At 58.3% G+C, this 13,359-nt stretch overlaps 5 protein-coding genes across 5 annotated transcripts; 1 reads left to right on the forward strand and 4 right to left on the reverse strand.

Moving 5' to 3' along the window:
* Nucleotides 1–215: 215 nt before the first annotated feature.
* Nucleotides 216–1,957, reverse strand: P170DRAFT_446468 (carboxylesterase; the record flags this gene model as incomplete). The annotated part of the gene is made up of 3 exons (XM_024850795.1): nt 216–1,240; nt 1,306–1,561; nt 1,625–1,957. 3 exons carry the CDS (start codon nt 1,955–1,957, stop codon nt 216–218), a joined length of 1,614 nt encoding a protein of 537 aa, XP_024703892.1.
* An 883-nt stretch (nt 1,958–2,840) lies between these two features.
* Nucleotides 2,841–3,617, reverse strand: P170DRAFT_509378 (uncharacterized protein; the record flags this gene model as incomplete). The annotated part of the gene is made up of 1 exon (XM_024854668.1): nt 2,841–3,617. The coding sequence occupies one exon, from the start codon at nt 3,615–3,617 to the stop codon at nt 2,841–2,843; it is 777 nt and encodes a 258-aa protein (XP_024703893.1).
* Nucleotides 3,618–4,497: 880 nt separating this feature from the next.
* On the reverse strand, nt 4,498–8,072 carry P170DRAFT_474947 (DUF895 domain membrane protein; the record flags this gene model as incomplete). Its single annotated transcript, XM_024853203.1, has 5 exons — nt 4,498–4,801; nt 4,866–5,488; nt 5,554–5,868; nt 5,945–6,208; nt 7,848–8,072. 5 exons carry the CDS (start codon nt 8,070–8,072, stop codon nt 4,498–4,500), a joined length of 1,731 nt encoding a protein of 576 aa, XP_024703894.1.
* Nucleotides 8,073–8,501: 429 nt separating this feature from the next.
* On the forward strand, nt 8,502–9,727 carry P170DRAFT_332594 (Zn(II)2Cys6 transcription factor; the record flags this gene model as incomplete). The annotated part of the gene is made up of 3 exons (XM_024843371.1): nt 8,502–8,891; nt 8,951–9,598; nt 9,644–9,727. Coding segments are annotated over 3 exons (1,122 nt in total), but the record flags the coding sequence as incomplete, so codon positions are not given.
* A 1,214-nt stretch (nt 9,728–10,941) lies between these two features.
* Nucleotides 10,942–13,307, reverse strand: P170DRAFT_382854 (putative C6 transcription factor). Its single transcript, XM_024845621.1, has 5 exons — nt 12,883–13,307; nt 12,444–12,812; nt 12,054–12,388; nt 11,649–11,999; nt 10,942–11,596 (listed from the first exon to the last, which is right to left on the reverse strand). The coding sequence occupies exons 1-5, from the start codon at nt 13,264–13,266 to the stop codon at nt 11,023–11,025; spliced, it is 2,013 nt and encodes a 670-aa protein (XP_024703896.1). The 5' UTR covers nt 13,267–13,307; the 3' UTR covers nt 10,942–11,022.
* Nucleotides 13,308–13,359: the final 52 nt, after the last annotated feature.

Consider the following 13,359-nt stretch of genomic DNA (forward strand, 5'->3'; position numbering starts at 1 on the left):
TGTTGGAATTTTCCAATTTCAATAGTGGCTTCGAGAAATGCCTCTTGGCCCAGAAGCGATCTTGGCTCCGCGGGCTAGACCAGCAGTAAGACGCGATGAGGGGCGACCAATATTAGGTATTCATAGGCGGGAATGACTAAAATAAGTATGGAAAAGCTATCTATGACGAATATAAAGTACAAGGAAAGACAAATGAACGACAGAAATCAGTCATATCACGAAGACATGGTCACCGGATTCTGCACCACGGGGTATTGAGGGTAGTGAGGCTTGAAGACCGACTGACAGCGAGCGTTAAACTCGCCGGTGGTGCTCGTTTCGATGGCCAATTCATTGCCCGGCACACCGACCTTGGCCAGAGGACCGTTGACGGGTTTCGCCTGGTCCCAACCGGGGCCGGCACTCGGGTTCTTGATCCAGGCGACAAACCAGTCATTCATGTAGTCTGCCAGTGCCTGCTGCGCATCGGTGACGTCCGAGAGTTTCGAGAAGCACTCATTTCCACCGTGGAAGAAGGGCACCTCGCTGCCGTGCGAGGCGCCCATGCCGCTCATACCCAACACATTGTCATAGTCGCCAAACCAGCGATAGATCCAGGTGGGCTGCTCGGCCGCACGCACGTCCAGCAGGTAGTCGGTCGCGCAGAGAAAGCGGCCGTCGCCGTAGGAGGCACCGCTCATCAGGGCGACCGAGTCGTAGTCGGAGGCGTTGTACGCGTCCAGAAGCTCGTCGTCGGGGATCCAAGCCAAATCGGCGTCGAAGGTGTTGATCCACGACGAGAAGTCACCGTTTTCGGCGCCGTAGACGACGCTGAAAATCTTGCCTTCCTGGTCGGAGTTGCCGACGATCAGCGGCAGCGACTTGGGGTAGTGGCCAGCCGCAAAGCGGGCCGAGTAGTCCGAGAAGCGAGTGATCTCATCGACCACGGGGGAGAACCAGGTGTTCGAGGTCGAGTTGAAAAAGGTGGTCTGCAGAGCGTAGGTATCCGCTTCGCGCAGACAGTCCAGAGTCGGATTAGCGGCATCGCAGTTAAGCGACACGCCGGCGTCCTGCATATCCTGAGCCACTTGGGTCAAGCCAACGCCGCTGGGGGTGACGGCCGGGCCGGATTCAGCGTTGGCCGACATCTCAATCGCACCGGCCAGGAAGGTGTCGGGATGATTCCAAAGGTAGTGGTCGACGTGGACGGCACCGGAGGAGTGGCCACCGAGGACAATGCGCGTCTTGTCACCACCAAATCCTGCACTTGATCAGCGGAAAGTTCGAAGAGAGCGCCAGCGTTTGGGGGGGGGGGGGGGCACTAACCTTGGATGTTGTTGTAGACCCATTCCAGCGCCATTTCGATGTCGAGAATTCCAAAGTTCTGTGACTGGCCCTCGAGCTCGGGGGCATTCGGGGAGGCATAGACCGACTCGCGGTAGTTGACGTTGACGTAGATCACATCCTTGCGAGCAAAGTTATGGCCCTGCCACTGGGCGTTGCTGTTCCCCCCGGTGACCATGGCACCGCCGTAGATGTAAACGAAGACGGGGAGGTTGCTCCCGTTGGCAGGGGTCCAGATCTGGCATCCTGTCATCAGTTCCTGCGTCGTCTATGCAATGATTGGAGGGTGACGACTTCTCACATTCAAGTTCAGGCAATCCTCGCTCTGCGCCACGATGGCGTTGCCCGACATCGCCTGGGCACAAGTTGGGCCATAGGAGGTGGCATCGAATTTCGCGGTAGTCGACTGGGCGAGAGGCTGGGGTGCCTTCCATCGGTTGTCGCCGCCGGTGGTCTGCGCGAAGGGGATGCCCAAGAAGACGTTGGCGTTGCCCTGGGTGAAGCCGGAGACCAGCCCTTGCTGGGTCAGGACGGTCGGGACGGCACTGCAGGTACCTCCGGCCTGGGTTTGAAGGACGGCAAGGGCCGTCACGGTCAGACACAAAGCCCGATCAATGAGCGACAGGAAGCCCATGGCGGGTGGAAGGGCAGGGGAGAATTGCCAAGAGACAACAGAGAGACTGCCGATCAACGGATGGCAGGACAAATCGGAAGGGATGACGATATTTAACCTAAACACCGTGACGGGGGAATGGTCAGGAATTCTCCGTAGTTTTTTTTTTCTATTTTTTCCTGCTGGGCCCCCCTTCTCCCATTCCTTGTCCGTTTTCATCTCGGGTGCCTGAAGGCAAAAGCTGGTTGAGGCCCACCGGTCCGTCGCTTCGGAACTTGGCCGGGCCCATTCCCGCCACGCTGCCCGATGCGACTATTGGAACTCTCGTACGCGAGGTGGGCGTGGTTGGCTGTTGGCCTGGCCGGTGAGGACGAAGTCGAGAAGAAAATGGAAGAATTGGACGAAATGGAAGAAATGGAAGAAAGTGGATCGGCAGGAATTGTGGAGGAGAAAGAAAAGCCACGAGGGTCTCCACCGCCCACGTGGTGATCGCATGGTTCTCGCCCCGTCGCGAGATGCAACTATTCCTACGGGCAGTGGACTACTTGGATTTCCTCGGGGGTCCCGTGGTGACTCGTGCAGTGCGCTCTATTCGCCTGGAGGCGTTCGTGTCTCATCCATAGTCTCCACGACCAATACACATCACTCGCAAGTGAAAAGGCCGGAACATTCGGCTCGTCTGTGGAGTCTATATCCTCTTTAGTAGTCAAACTATGAACTCTGGTCTTGGGACCTTGGAAAAGGTTGGAAATGTGGATTTAAGACCAAATGCAGCAAGTTGAGGCCCTCCCAGATTCCAGAAGACCATCTTCAGCTCCGTCCGGTTCTTGACACAGCCGTATGTATGTAGGCCTGTATGTACTTCGCCCATCCTTCCAATCCCACCATCATTCCTCGAATCCGTTTACATCACTTCATTCCAGCAGTGCCCGCGAGCCAATGCCTTGGCGCAGTCGCTGCCCGGAAAGTTGCGCCAGGTCGGTCCGTTTTTCTTGCAGGTGGAGAAGCTTCCGTTGTAGTCCATGCAGATATCGTTCCGTTTCTTGCATTTCTTGCTGTGGATCTTGAATTTGTTGCTGCAGTTGGGTCCGCCGTGGTTTTTCATGCACGATTTCTTGTCTCCACGCTTCTGGTGGCCGTGGCCGTGGTCCAGGATGACCTTCTCCCCGAAATCGTAGACAAACACCCGTCCGTACTGGGACAGAGGCCGTGGGGCGTTGTCGAGGAAAATGATGCCGTCGCGGATGATGTTACCCTCGACTCCCGTCACCTGGTCGGTCTGCTTCCGACCCAGCACGGCGAGGTCCCCGTTCACTTGCTGCAGGTTCAGCTCTCCCAGAGAGTTGGCTTCGTGATGTTGGCCGTCGTGTGCCACCAGCGCCCCTTCGACCGGAAAGTAGACTCTAAACGTGCCCGAGGCACGATCATAGAAGTAGTTGGACAGCTTCCCCCATTCCTGAGGGTTGCTGTCGTAGTGATCGTTCAGATCATTGAGCTCGTGGGATGGAATGCGCACGGTTTTGAAGCCAATCAACTTGACGCTGTCGTTGCCGAGCGAGTAGTCCAGTGTATTGATGAACCGTTCTTCAAACAGATTGACGTCGCGCTCTTGCAAGGGCAGTGCCCGAGCGAAGGGAGTCACGGCCGCCAGCCACACCAGCCACGATGCAAATATTTTCATGATGCGTGCTTGTTGTCTGCAGTCGAAATCGAGGAGGATTGTGGATGAATATGTCCATTTTGGCGCTGGTCACGGACCTATTTATGTCATTTCCCCCTTCCATCCATGCTGTCGCGACTCCTTTCTGCTTTCGAGAATCTCGTATAGCATCAGCGATGAATGGCCGTGGGATCGAACGATAGCTTCCCCATAGACTTGCGAGCCATCGCGGGGTGACGGATTGAGCCGTGACACGAAGGGCCATAGACCGTGCATCCACACGAGCGAGGAAGAATCTAAAAATAAAATGGCTCGCTCGCGACGACATGCAAATCAGCCGATCGGCCGTCCAATCGGCGCTCGAAACGGCGGCCGCATGTAAATGTCCGGACAGGGCCTCGTACAGGACGGGCATGATCGTTGGTCGTGTCGAAGTGTCGGGCATGACTCGCCTTCTCCGGTCGATGGATACGGGAGGAGAGCATCGGGAGCGCGGCTGGGCAGGACGGAGTAGGACGAACTGGCCTCTCCCGACGGCAACCGTTGTCGAGAGATTCTCCAGAATTCTCCAGACCAGAAGTCAACACGAACGGTGGCGGTCGGGGAGAAAATGGCCCCCTTCTTGGCAGGGGCAGAGGCCAGCGGTGAAACGAGGACTCGGGCGTGCCTCGTGTCACCCTCGGATCATTACAGACTACGAGAATCGCAGGGATCGATGATTGTCATTATTAGTATTAGCCGGGTATCATCAACATGACACATCACGCCGGTTGGGTCGGAGATCGATCGCATACATGCCCCGAATCCCGCCAGGAAAAGCGAAGAGAGAAAAGGAAACGAAACGGAAAAGAAAACGAACAAGCCGGAGCTTCCGTCGTTCGCCATGGCTTCGTGCAGCCCGCTACACCCCGGCCACCTGGCGCTTCTCGGGGTGGCCCTCCGGCAGCACGTCTTCCACCGTCTCGCCAGTGTCCTTGAGATCCTCCTCCACGGGGACGTGGTCCTTGATCTTGAAGAAGACGACGGGCGCCGCGCACAGAATCGATCCGCAGAGCAAGCCCCAGTTCGAGGCAAATTCGGACATGTAGGCCAGCTTGTCGCGGTCCAGACTCCACATGACGGCCGCCCCGGCCGACTGCAGTCCCTTGTAGAAGCCCGCCAGGTTGGCCAGCTTACGACCCGAGTTACCCAAGGCCCCCATGAACCTAGGGCAGACAGTGGCATCAGTACGACGGTTCTCCAGATGCGGACGGGTGCGCGGTCACTTACCAGTAGACGATTCCCTGCCAGAAGGCGTCGTACATGCCGTAGAAGAAGTACAGGAACATGGGTCCGACGTAGCCGGAATGGGTCCAGTCGGTGGGCACGAAGTCGGGGGCGCTGACGGTCTCGCGCGTGTATCCCTTCTGCCAGGCGTATCCGCCGCCCCAGACGACCATGGTCAGCACGAAGAGGAAGACGAGGGCGGCCTTGGCGCGCACGCTGCGACGGAAGCGCTCGAGATCCAGCAGGGGCCCCATGATGACGGCGGCCACGATCTGGGCGAACCAGTAGAGGAAGCCGTTCAGCGCCTTGGTGCGCGTGTCGAAGTGGGCGGCGTTGATGGCGTTTTGCTGGTAGGTGTAGAACCAGTTGGAGGACCAGAACATGGGGAACAGCAGCACGATGTAGGGGTTGTCGCGGATGGTGGTCCACAGACCGACGAACTCGGTGCGCCAGCTGGGGGATTGCTTCAGGATGACGCGCGAGCCGTCGCTGCGCACGATCTTGTCGGCGTCGCAGAGGAACAGAGCCAGCACGGCGCCGACGAACATCAGCACGATGAAGCCGATGTAGGTGCCGTCGCTGACGGTGGTGTTGGTGGTGACCTTGATATTTTCGCCCAGGGGAATCTACGGGAGGGTTAGTGGGAGGGTTAGTGGGTTCGTGACGGCGCGGGGGTAGACGGGAGCCGTACCAAGCTGCCGATGCAGGCGCCGACGTTGAAGATGGCCCAGAACCAGGCAAAGTAGCTGCCCTTCTTCTCCTCGAGGGGGTAGGACATCATGATGGTGCCCTGGGCGGTCCACAGCAGACCGGCGCAGACACCGAGGTAGGCGCCGGCGAAGATGTTGAAACCGGGGACGTGTTTGTGCTCGGACACCAGCAGACTGATGGAATAGAGGCAGTAACCGGTGCCGCCGAAGGACAGGGCGGCGCGGATGCCCATGCGGTTGACGAAGGTGCCGGCGAAGAAGCCCACGACGGCAAAGGTACTGTTCAGGGCGATGTTCTGGGCAGCGGGGGTGGGTCGGGTTAGCACGGCCAAGGAGAGAATGGGAATTGCACGGAGCCAAGAGCCAACGTACCATGTTGTCGGCCAAGGTGGTGTCGGTTTTACCACCGCCTCCCAAGCCACTGAGGGCGTTGAACATGCCGGGACACATGAAGCAGACAAAGGCGACCATACCCAGCTGGATGCGCGGCGAGGCGTACCAGCTGGTGTTCCAGCGACCGAGCTTGAAGGACTTGTACATCCAGCCTCGCGGGCGCGGCACGTCGGTGGGGTGAGCGCCGTGCTCCGTGGCTGGATTCTCCGCCGCAGCCATTCCGGCGGACTTTTGATCGAGCGGCTCCATGCAGATGGTCAGATGGTGGGAAATGTGGAAGAGGAAGATGACCGGAAGGGAATTGGGGGGGGGGGGGGTGTGGGACGCGGCGAGAGAGGCGGGAGGCAGGAGGAGGAAAGAGGGAGGAGAGAGATGGAAGTGAGAGATGGAGGTGGAGGCGAGAGAGGCCAGGAAAGGAGTCCCGGGGCTTTTAATGACGGGCGGGGATTCTCCGGCCAGACGAGGTTCTGGCGACCAAACCTTCCTGGTCGTGACTAAATGAAGGTTTCCCCAGCCGAGACCGTCTTATCAGCCCCCCGGTCTCTTTGGCGCCCGCGGATTGGCCGGCGCAGATATCACCATGCCATTCGGGCTCGGGCGGCGTGACGGTGCGATGAAACGCGACGGCGACGGTGACAGGGATTCGGTCCGTTGGGTCTCGTTGCACGCGACTCCTATCGCCTCCTATCGTCTCCTATCGAGCTGTCGAGCTGTCGAGGCTGCTATCTCGCCGCACTAGATGCCGTCCTTTGACCATCCTGCGATCTTCGATCCTCAAGGCCCGGCCATGGCCGACTGAGCATTCTCAGGCATTGCTACGGTTTCTCTAGGAACGTTGGTCCATTCCTCCATCCCCCATTCTGTCGTTCGACGTTGTACTCCGCAACTCGAGGATCATGCCGACCGGTGGGTCCTGTCAACCACGCGCCGCTCAGCGTGGAGTCGCCCTAAGAATAGGTCGGACGATACATCCTCCCCGACGATCCACGCATCGTCAATCGCCGGCATGCATCAGTCGATGTGCAGGCTCCCAGGCTCCCAGGCTGTCAGGCTGTCAGGCTGTCAGGCTCTTACGTAATGCGCAGGCTTCCCCGGATTTCCGGAGTCCAGGGAATCAGGGAATCCCCGCGGGTGCAACCTCCGCATGGCTCCATTCCGGTCGTCGGGTCATTTGGTCGTCTGGTACCATGGACTCGCCTCGAAGACAGCGCTGCCCTTCGTATTCCCGACCCGGTGGGAATCACGGCTCAACACGTGGATCGCCGGGGGAGGGGAAATCTGGGGATCGCGTTGCATCGTCGGGGGTTGCACTGCCAAGAGCTGTCGAGCTACTCTGTCCGAGTCCCTGCTCTTGCGACTGGTAGTCAGCGTATCATGGCTTACCCACAGCGATATATCTTTCATTCTCGGCCCGGACAATCCTACGGTTCGCAGGCATTGTTTGCCCCAAACGGGTTACGGAAAAAAGGCCAGAAGAACCCCGAATGTCTCACTCTTTGGTTTTCAGCGTCTCCAGCGAACGCGGGGCCTGAGCGCACCTTCCCGATGCGGAAAATCGCACGCATCCCGATGCGGCAAGGCGCGCTGCATTCTTTTCGCCCCTCCACTCCAGCATCACCCATGGAAGTGCTTCAGGTATGTCTCGTCCATGTCTCCATCTCCCATGCGTCTATTGACATCTGCTTGATCAAAGGTCCACCTAATCCAATGGCCGCCACCCAAACAACGAACCTCTTCCGCAAAAACATCCGAATCTCATGATTCCCTCCGTCAAATCAACTGCCCCCCGCCCCGATCACCATCGCCTGCACAAATCGCCGTCGATCGCGTTCGCGTCGCAGCATCATCAGGCAGCTGGCCCCCGCGTCGACGAGGAAAGAACCCATCGGTGCGACCAGGTTCGGTCTTTGGCGGCCACGTAGGCCATCGAGCCGTCCTCGCCGTAGATGGGAACCTCCCTCGGCGACATGGGCAGCGGCACCCGGATCAGGCCGATGCCTTTGGCCTGGATGTGGAGGCGTTTGCCGGCCACCGGCATGGGCCCCGACAGCGTGTCGGTCGAGGAAGCAACGCTGAGTGCGCTGCCAGGATCGTGCTTATATTCCATCTTGATGAGAAGAATCGGGTGACGTGTCGACGATTTCTGTCCATGGCTTCGCCCCGGCCCGTCCTGAGCTCTTTATAGACCCTCGGGCGCAGGCTGAACATGCAAGCCTTGCACATGGCTGTGCCAAGGCGAATACGAGCCTGGGCGAAATCACGCGATTGAGTTTAGTCGGCGATCGTCAACCAGGCAATATATCAGTGCAATACGAGCCTCCCCCCTCGCTCTCGTGTTCCTTCCATTTCCGCTTCTGGCATTCCTCCTGGACGTCCACGTCATTAACCCGTCGCAATGATGATACTTAGGAGCTCTTCCCGCCAGATGCAGCCCGCAGATGGATATTTACTGACGTTTCCTGCCCAACCGCCGCCCGGGGGCCTGTTGGCCGCGGAGGAACTAGACTCCCAGTCTGGCTCCGGCCAGTCAGCCTCCCGCCATCGACGATCGCATCGGAAATCTCGCACCGGCTGTCGGACGTGTAAAGGACGTCGCGTCAAATGCGACGAGACAAGACCGCAGTGTCGCCGCTGCCAGACCTACGGCATCACCTGCGACTTTATCCCGGGGTCCGTCGACCGCCGCCTTGTCACGACGCCTCAGACGTCACCGCGGCGGAATGACGCCCTGGCGTTCGACGCGATGTCCGCCAACGTCAACGCCGTCCTGCGGAGCGATCGGCCTCCGTCGACCTTTACTCGGTCGACTCGGTCGCTGGGCCTGGCGACCCTAGCCCATTTTGTACAGATGGTCGGGGCGCGCCAGACGGCCTACGCGCCGATCAAACAAGTCTTGCGGGACCGAACCATTCCGCTGGCGTTGACGGTAAGTAGAGAACACGACCTGGCTGCCTCACCGACGCAAGTAACTGAGGACGGCACCAGGAACCTTGCTTGTTGCATGCCATGCTCGCGGTCGCCAGCACCCACCAAGCCAATCTCATGCCCGGCGACTCGCAACAAAACGTCGTGGCGACGCGTTTTCGCCAGGTGGCCGCTCACATGTACCGCGGAAAGCTGCAGGATCCAATTACCCGCGCTAATATGGACGTCCTTCTGACGACCTGCATGCTTATCGCCATGTTCTCCTTCTCCGCGCCCAACGTGCGCCCCCGCGACTCGTGGATCTTTTCGGACGACCCGGGCGCCTTGAACTGGCTGCTCATCCAGGGCGGACTGGCCTGTCTGATTGATTGCATCAAGCCGTGGATGGACGAGAGCATCTGGCGCGATGCTTTCCTCGTCAGCAGCGCCTACGAGCTGTACGACGACCATCGCATGGGGCGCGAGGATCTCGACGCGGGCTTGGCCGACCTCTGTGACATCTCGGACACGACGACCGAAGAAACGAATCCGTATCACTGGCCGCTGCGCATGCTAAGCCCCTTGTTGCGCGTCCCCGTCAGCAAGCTCGAGGCGAGTCGGGTTTCGAGCTTTATGGGCCGACTGCCGCCGGAGTACCTGCGCCTGGTGCGGGCAAAGGAGCCGCGGGCGCTTCTTCTCCTGGCCTACTGGCTGGGCGTGATGTGCTCCGTGCATGACTGGTGGATTGACGCGCGGGTTCGGTCCGAGTGCCAGGCCCTCTGCATGTATCTGGAAGCTTCGGACGATCGACGCGTCCTTGAGTTGCTGGACTTTCCAGCTTCGGCATGTGGGTATCGGTCGATGGTTTAGGTCAATCACCAGCCTCGACAGCCTATGGAATCCTCATTCTTTCTGTCGGATGTTTGGCGCAGGTTTTGGCTGCCATCCAATCTTCGTGGGGGTTGCTTTTGTTTTCATGCGTCATTCGTGCTCGCGTTCTGTCAGTGGTGTAAATCGAGACCATAGCATTGTGTAGAAAACTGTTCCCCGGTCATTTACCGGCTGAGAAGCAATCCCTCGACTTTGGTTTATTGGGGAAGACCGAACGTTCCTGGGGATTTGCCAGCCTTACGGCGTCATTTGTTTTCGGGCACGTGATTGGCCGGTGGTCCCCCTTTGATGGGGGCCTGGAGAATCAGGCCCACATCGTCCTTCCCGGTCAGGCATCAGGTGTTGATGCCTCGTTTGCCAGGCTCGATGGAGAAGCGCCTTGCAAACGCCTGCAGATTGTGGTAAGACCTGTAAAAGACTCTGTAATATGGCTATCTGATTCTTGCGCTTCTTGCTCGTTTTATATATGGAGTGCGGGATCCACGCAGGTCTTGGGGGTACACGCAGCCTCAATAACAATAATCCCTGGCTATATATATCATTGATCATACAGAGGGTGAATCTGGCTACAGTATAGCTTTAATTTCTCTAACCCATTCTATCATAAAGCATCTTTTCCTTTGCTTGATTCTAATTATCAGCCTCTATTGATCCAGACAGTCCCAATCACTAATATTACTTCTATTAACATGAATAACTACATCACCAAGCGAGGATGCCACTGGCCAAATCTCTCGATAGGCCGGAGCAGAGAACGACGGCAATGGCTATTACGCGGGGTCGTGCTTACTGCTGGAGCAACATTTACGTGACCCAGACGCAGGTGCAGTGGTGGCCCTTTACTGATGTGTCGTCGGGCCTGGCCTGCCCTGCCTCGAATCCCTGCTCGATCGGCCATCTGAACTCAGAGCAGGGGAGTGCTACCTGGTCAACCTCCGAGTTGTTCACGCCGGATCACGAGTGAGGTGATCAACGTCGCGCCATCCATACTTCGGAGCCAGGCGGGTCAGGATGCGTGACCAGCTCGGATACCTATACTTGCAGCTGGTGAGTGGAAACCCGGTCATTTTCAGGCGGACGACCGCAGAGCTAATTGCGAGGGCCAGGTCTAATGACAAGTGCCATAAGCTGGTGGCGACTGGGCCATGTTTATTTACCCGAGATTTTGGATGGGAATGGTACATAAAACAGACACTGCAGATGTTAATAAACCCACGGTAGACTAGCAATGTTTATATCAATCAGATACAAGATATCAGCAATCACTGCATAGACAGGCCTTCCAGCGACAAGATGAGGCTTTCCAGGGTTTGGGCGCGAGGACCGGCATTGGCACTGGCCGACGTTCCCACGCCATTGGGGATGTGGTGCACCATGTAGTCGGCGGCCAGCGAGGAGACATCCTTGGCACTCCACCGACTGCTGCTCAACTGTTGAAAGATGGCGGACACTTTGGGCGGAACGAGGGACGGGTCGGGCTTGGTGGCTTTCATGACGAGCTCGATCGTGCGAAGGAATGCCGTGCAGAGTCGGCCCCAACCTAGACTCAGGTGCCACAGCCCTACGACGCAGCTCTCTAGAACAAGAGCCCATTTAGGTTCTCGGGGATGAAGCTTCGAGATGGCGTCGACTCCTGCCAGGCAAAAATAATGCAGCATGACGATGGGCACCGATTTCCACCCGTGGCTGTGTCGGTAGAGGAGAACGAGCGACCCGATGGTATTCATAGCTTGATCCTTCACGGCCAGTGGGTCCCATCGAGCATCCTGGGGGACGGCATCAAAGTTGGTGAGGTAAATCCCACACAAGGATACGAGAGTCGCTTGATAGTAGAAGCTGATCCGGGGTTAATGAGGCGCCCCGAGGACCAAGGGAGCGAAGTACGTACTGCAGGCAAAGGACATGAGGGGTGGTATTGTGCCGGGGCATGACAGTCCATGGCAAGTGAGCCCTCCAGTGGACGAGCCTATAATAGAGAACGTAGCCGTAATCCCAGACGTCGTCGCGCCGAGCCGCGTCGGGAAAGGTGAGGGCAAACGAAGCGATCTCGTTCACCACGGCCACCAGCTCGTTGCGGATCCAGGCCGCCGTGTAGAAGAAGGGGATATGGGTCGGAGTGCGGAAAGGATAGGGGCACCATTCTCTCCCCTCGTCGAGCACCATGGCCTCTACTTGCAACAATCTCACCAATGGCGGCTGCGGCCAAGCGGGAGTCTTTCTGTAGACCTGGGAAGCCAAGCTGGGAGACGGATTAGCGGATGGACGAGGCCCGGTTGTGCTGGGGAATACTCACGCCTGAACATCGAAGATTGCCCATGCGAGCATTTTATGGGCCTTCTCGATTGCGATGGAATCATCGCCCGGCTGGACTTGGAAATACGTCGAGGACTCCTCGTGAAGGTCGAGCCGACGAGCGAGCTCGGCCCCGTGCATGATATATCTCGTCCCCAGTCGATCGATGCCGAACGTGCAGCAGAGAAGGCCAATCATGATGCCGGACTGCGCGGTCGGAAGGGCGACGATATCACGCTCCAGAAGCCAGAGACGCTGGATCTCCGCGTACAGCTTTTCTCCGAGGCTCTTTTCGTCGCGGCGATTCGTGATCCGAGTCAGGTTGTAGGAGAAGCTCTAGAGACGAGTTAGCCATCTGGATCTCTTCGCCGGATGGGGAATCCCGTAGTACACAGCCGAAAAAGAGAAGTAAATGGACCAACAGAGAAGAGCAGAAGCGCGTGCGACCGCGCTCGAGGTCATGGACGAATACGTCCAGATCGATCAGGTGCCAGGTCGGATTCTCCCAGGTGAAGTACAGAGAAAAGAGATGGCTCGCCACCTCGTTGTCGACCAGCGAGGTCCAGGCTTGAATCTGGCTCTCGCGTACCGTGGGGTCTTTGCGAAGCAGCTGGATCTTCGTGGCATCCCTCTGGGAGGCCAATGCCATTTGCATTCGACGCAGCGAGAGTCCGGGGTACGGCATCGACACGTGCTGATCCGGAAGGGAGCCCGTGGTGAGTAGCGTGGCGAACGCATCGGGAGCCTCAGGAAATCGTCGCTGTCAGGAGTGAGCATGGACCGTGGTGTTGGATACGACTGTAAATCATAGAGAGGAACCAGAATCAGACCTCAACGACATCCTCGATGGATCGGCGATCTTCGGCATTGCTGTGGGAGAGGATCTCCCGAAGTAAATCCTCGTAGGTGTCAATCCTCCGGCGCAACGACTGCAGCTGCCACTGCTGGGTCTCCCGTTTGGACCGAACGTAGGAGCAGACGGTACTGGTCTGCGCGCAGAGCTTGCATTTTGGCCTGACGCCATCGCATTTGCTCTTCTTCTCTCGACAAGACACGCAGGCCCGAGGCGTGCGCCGGGGGCCAATCGTCCCGGCAGTCGCACTGCGAGGGATGGCTCGCTTCCGCTGGGCCGGAGCGGAAACAGGACCGGGCAATTGACCTTCAGGGACAGCCCTGGCCCCGGAAGTGCTGCTCTGCGCGCCTACAGAGTCCATGGCAGGGTAAGAGGACCCCAATGGGCACACACCGATGGGAGGGAGGGAGGGCGCAGACGAAGGGCAAAGCGGTGCGACGGCATTTCCATCGCA

This window comes from Aspergillus steynii (assembly GCF_002849105.1).
Source record: "Aspergillus steynii IBT 23096 chromosome Unknown P170scaffold_4, whole genome shotgun sequence".
Lineage (NCBI taxonomy): Eukaryota > Fungi > Ascomycota > Eurotiomycetes > Eurotiales > Aspergillaceae > Aspergillus > Aspergillus steynii.

Coding starts and splice junctions, on each gene's coding strand:
- P170DRAFT_382854 (XM_024845621.1), bottom strand. CDS start 13,266: ATGGACTCTGTAGGCGCGCAGAGCAGCACTTCCGGGGCCAGGGCTGTC. Junction 12,813..12,882: donor CCATCGAGGATGTCGTTGAG/GTCTGATTCTGG, acceptor CACTCCTGACAG/CGACGATTTCCTGAGGCTCC. Junction 11,597..11,648: donor CCTCATGTCCTTTGCCTGCA/GTACGTACTTCG, acceptor ACCCCGGATCAG/CTTCTACTATCAAGCGACTC.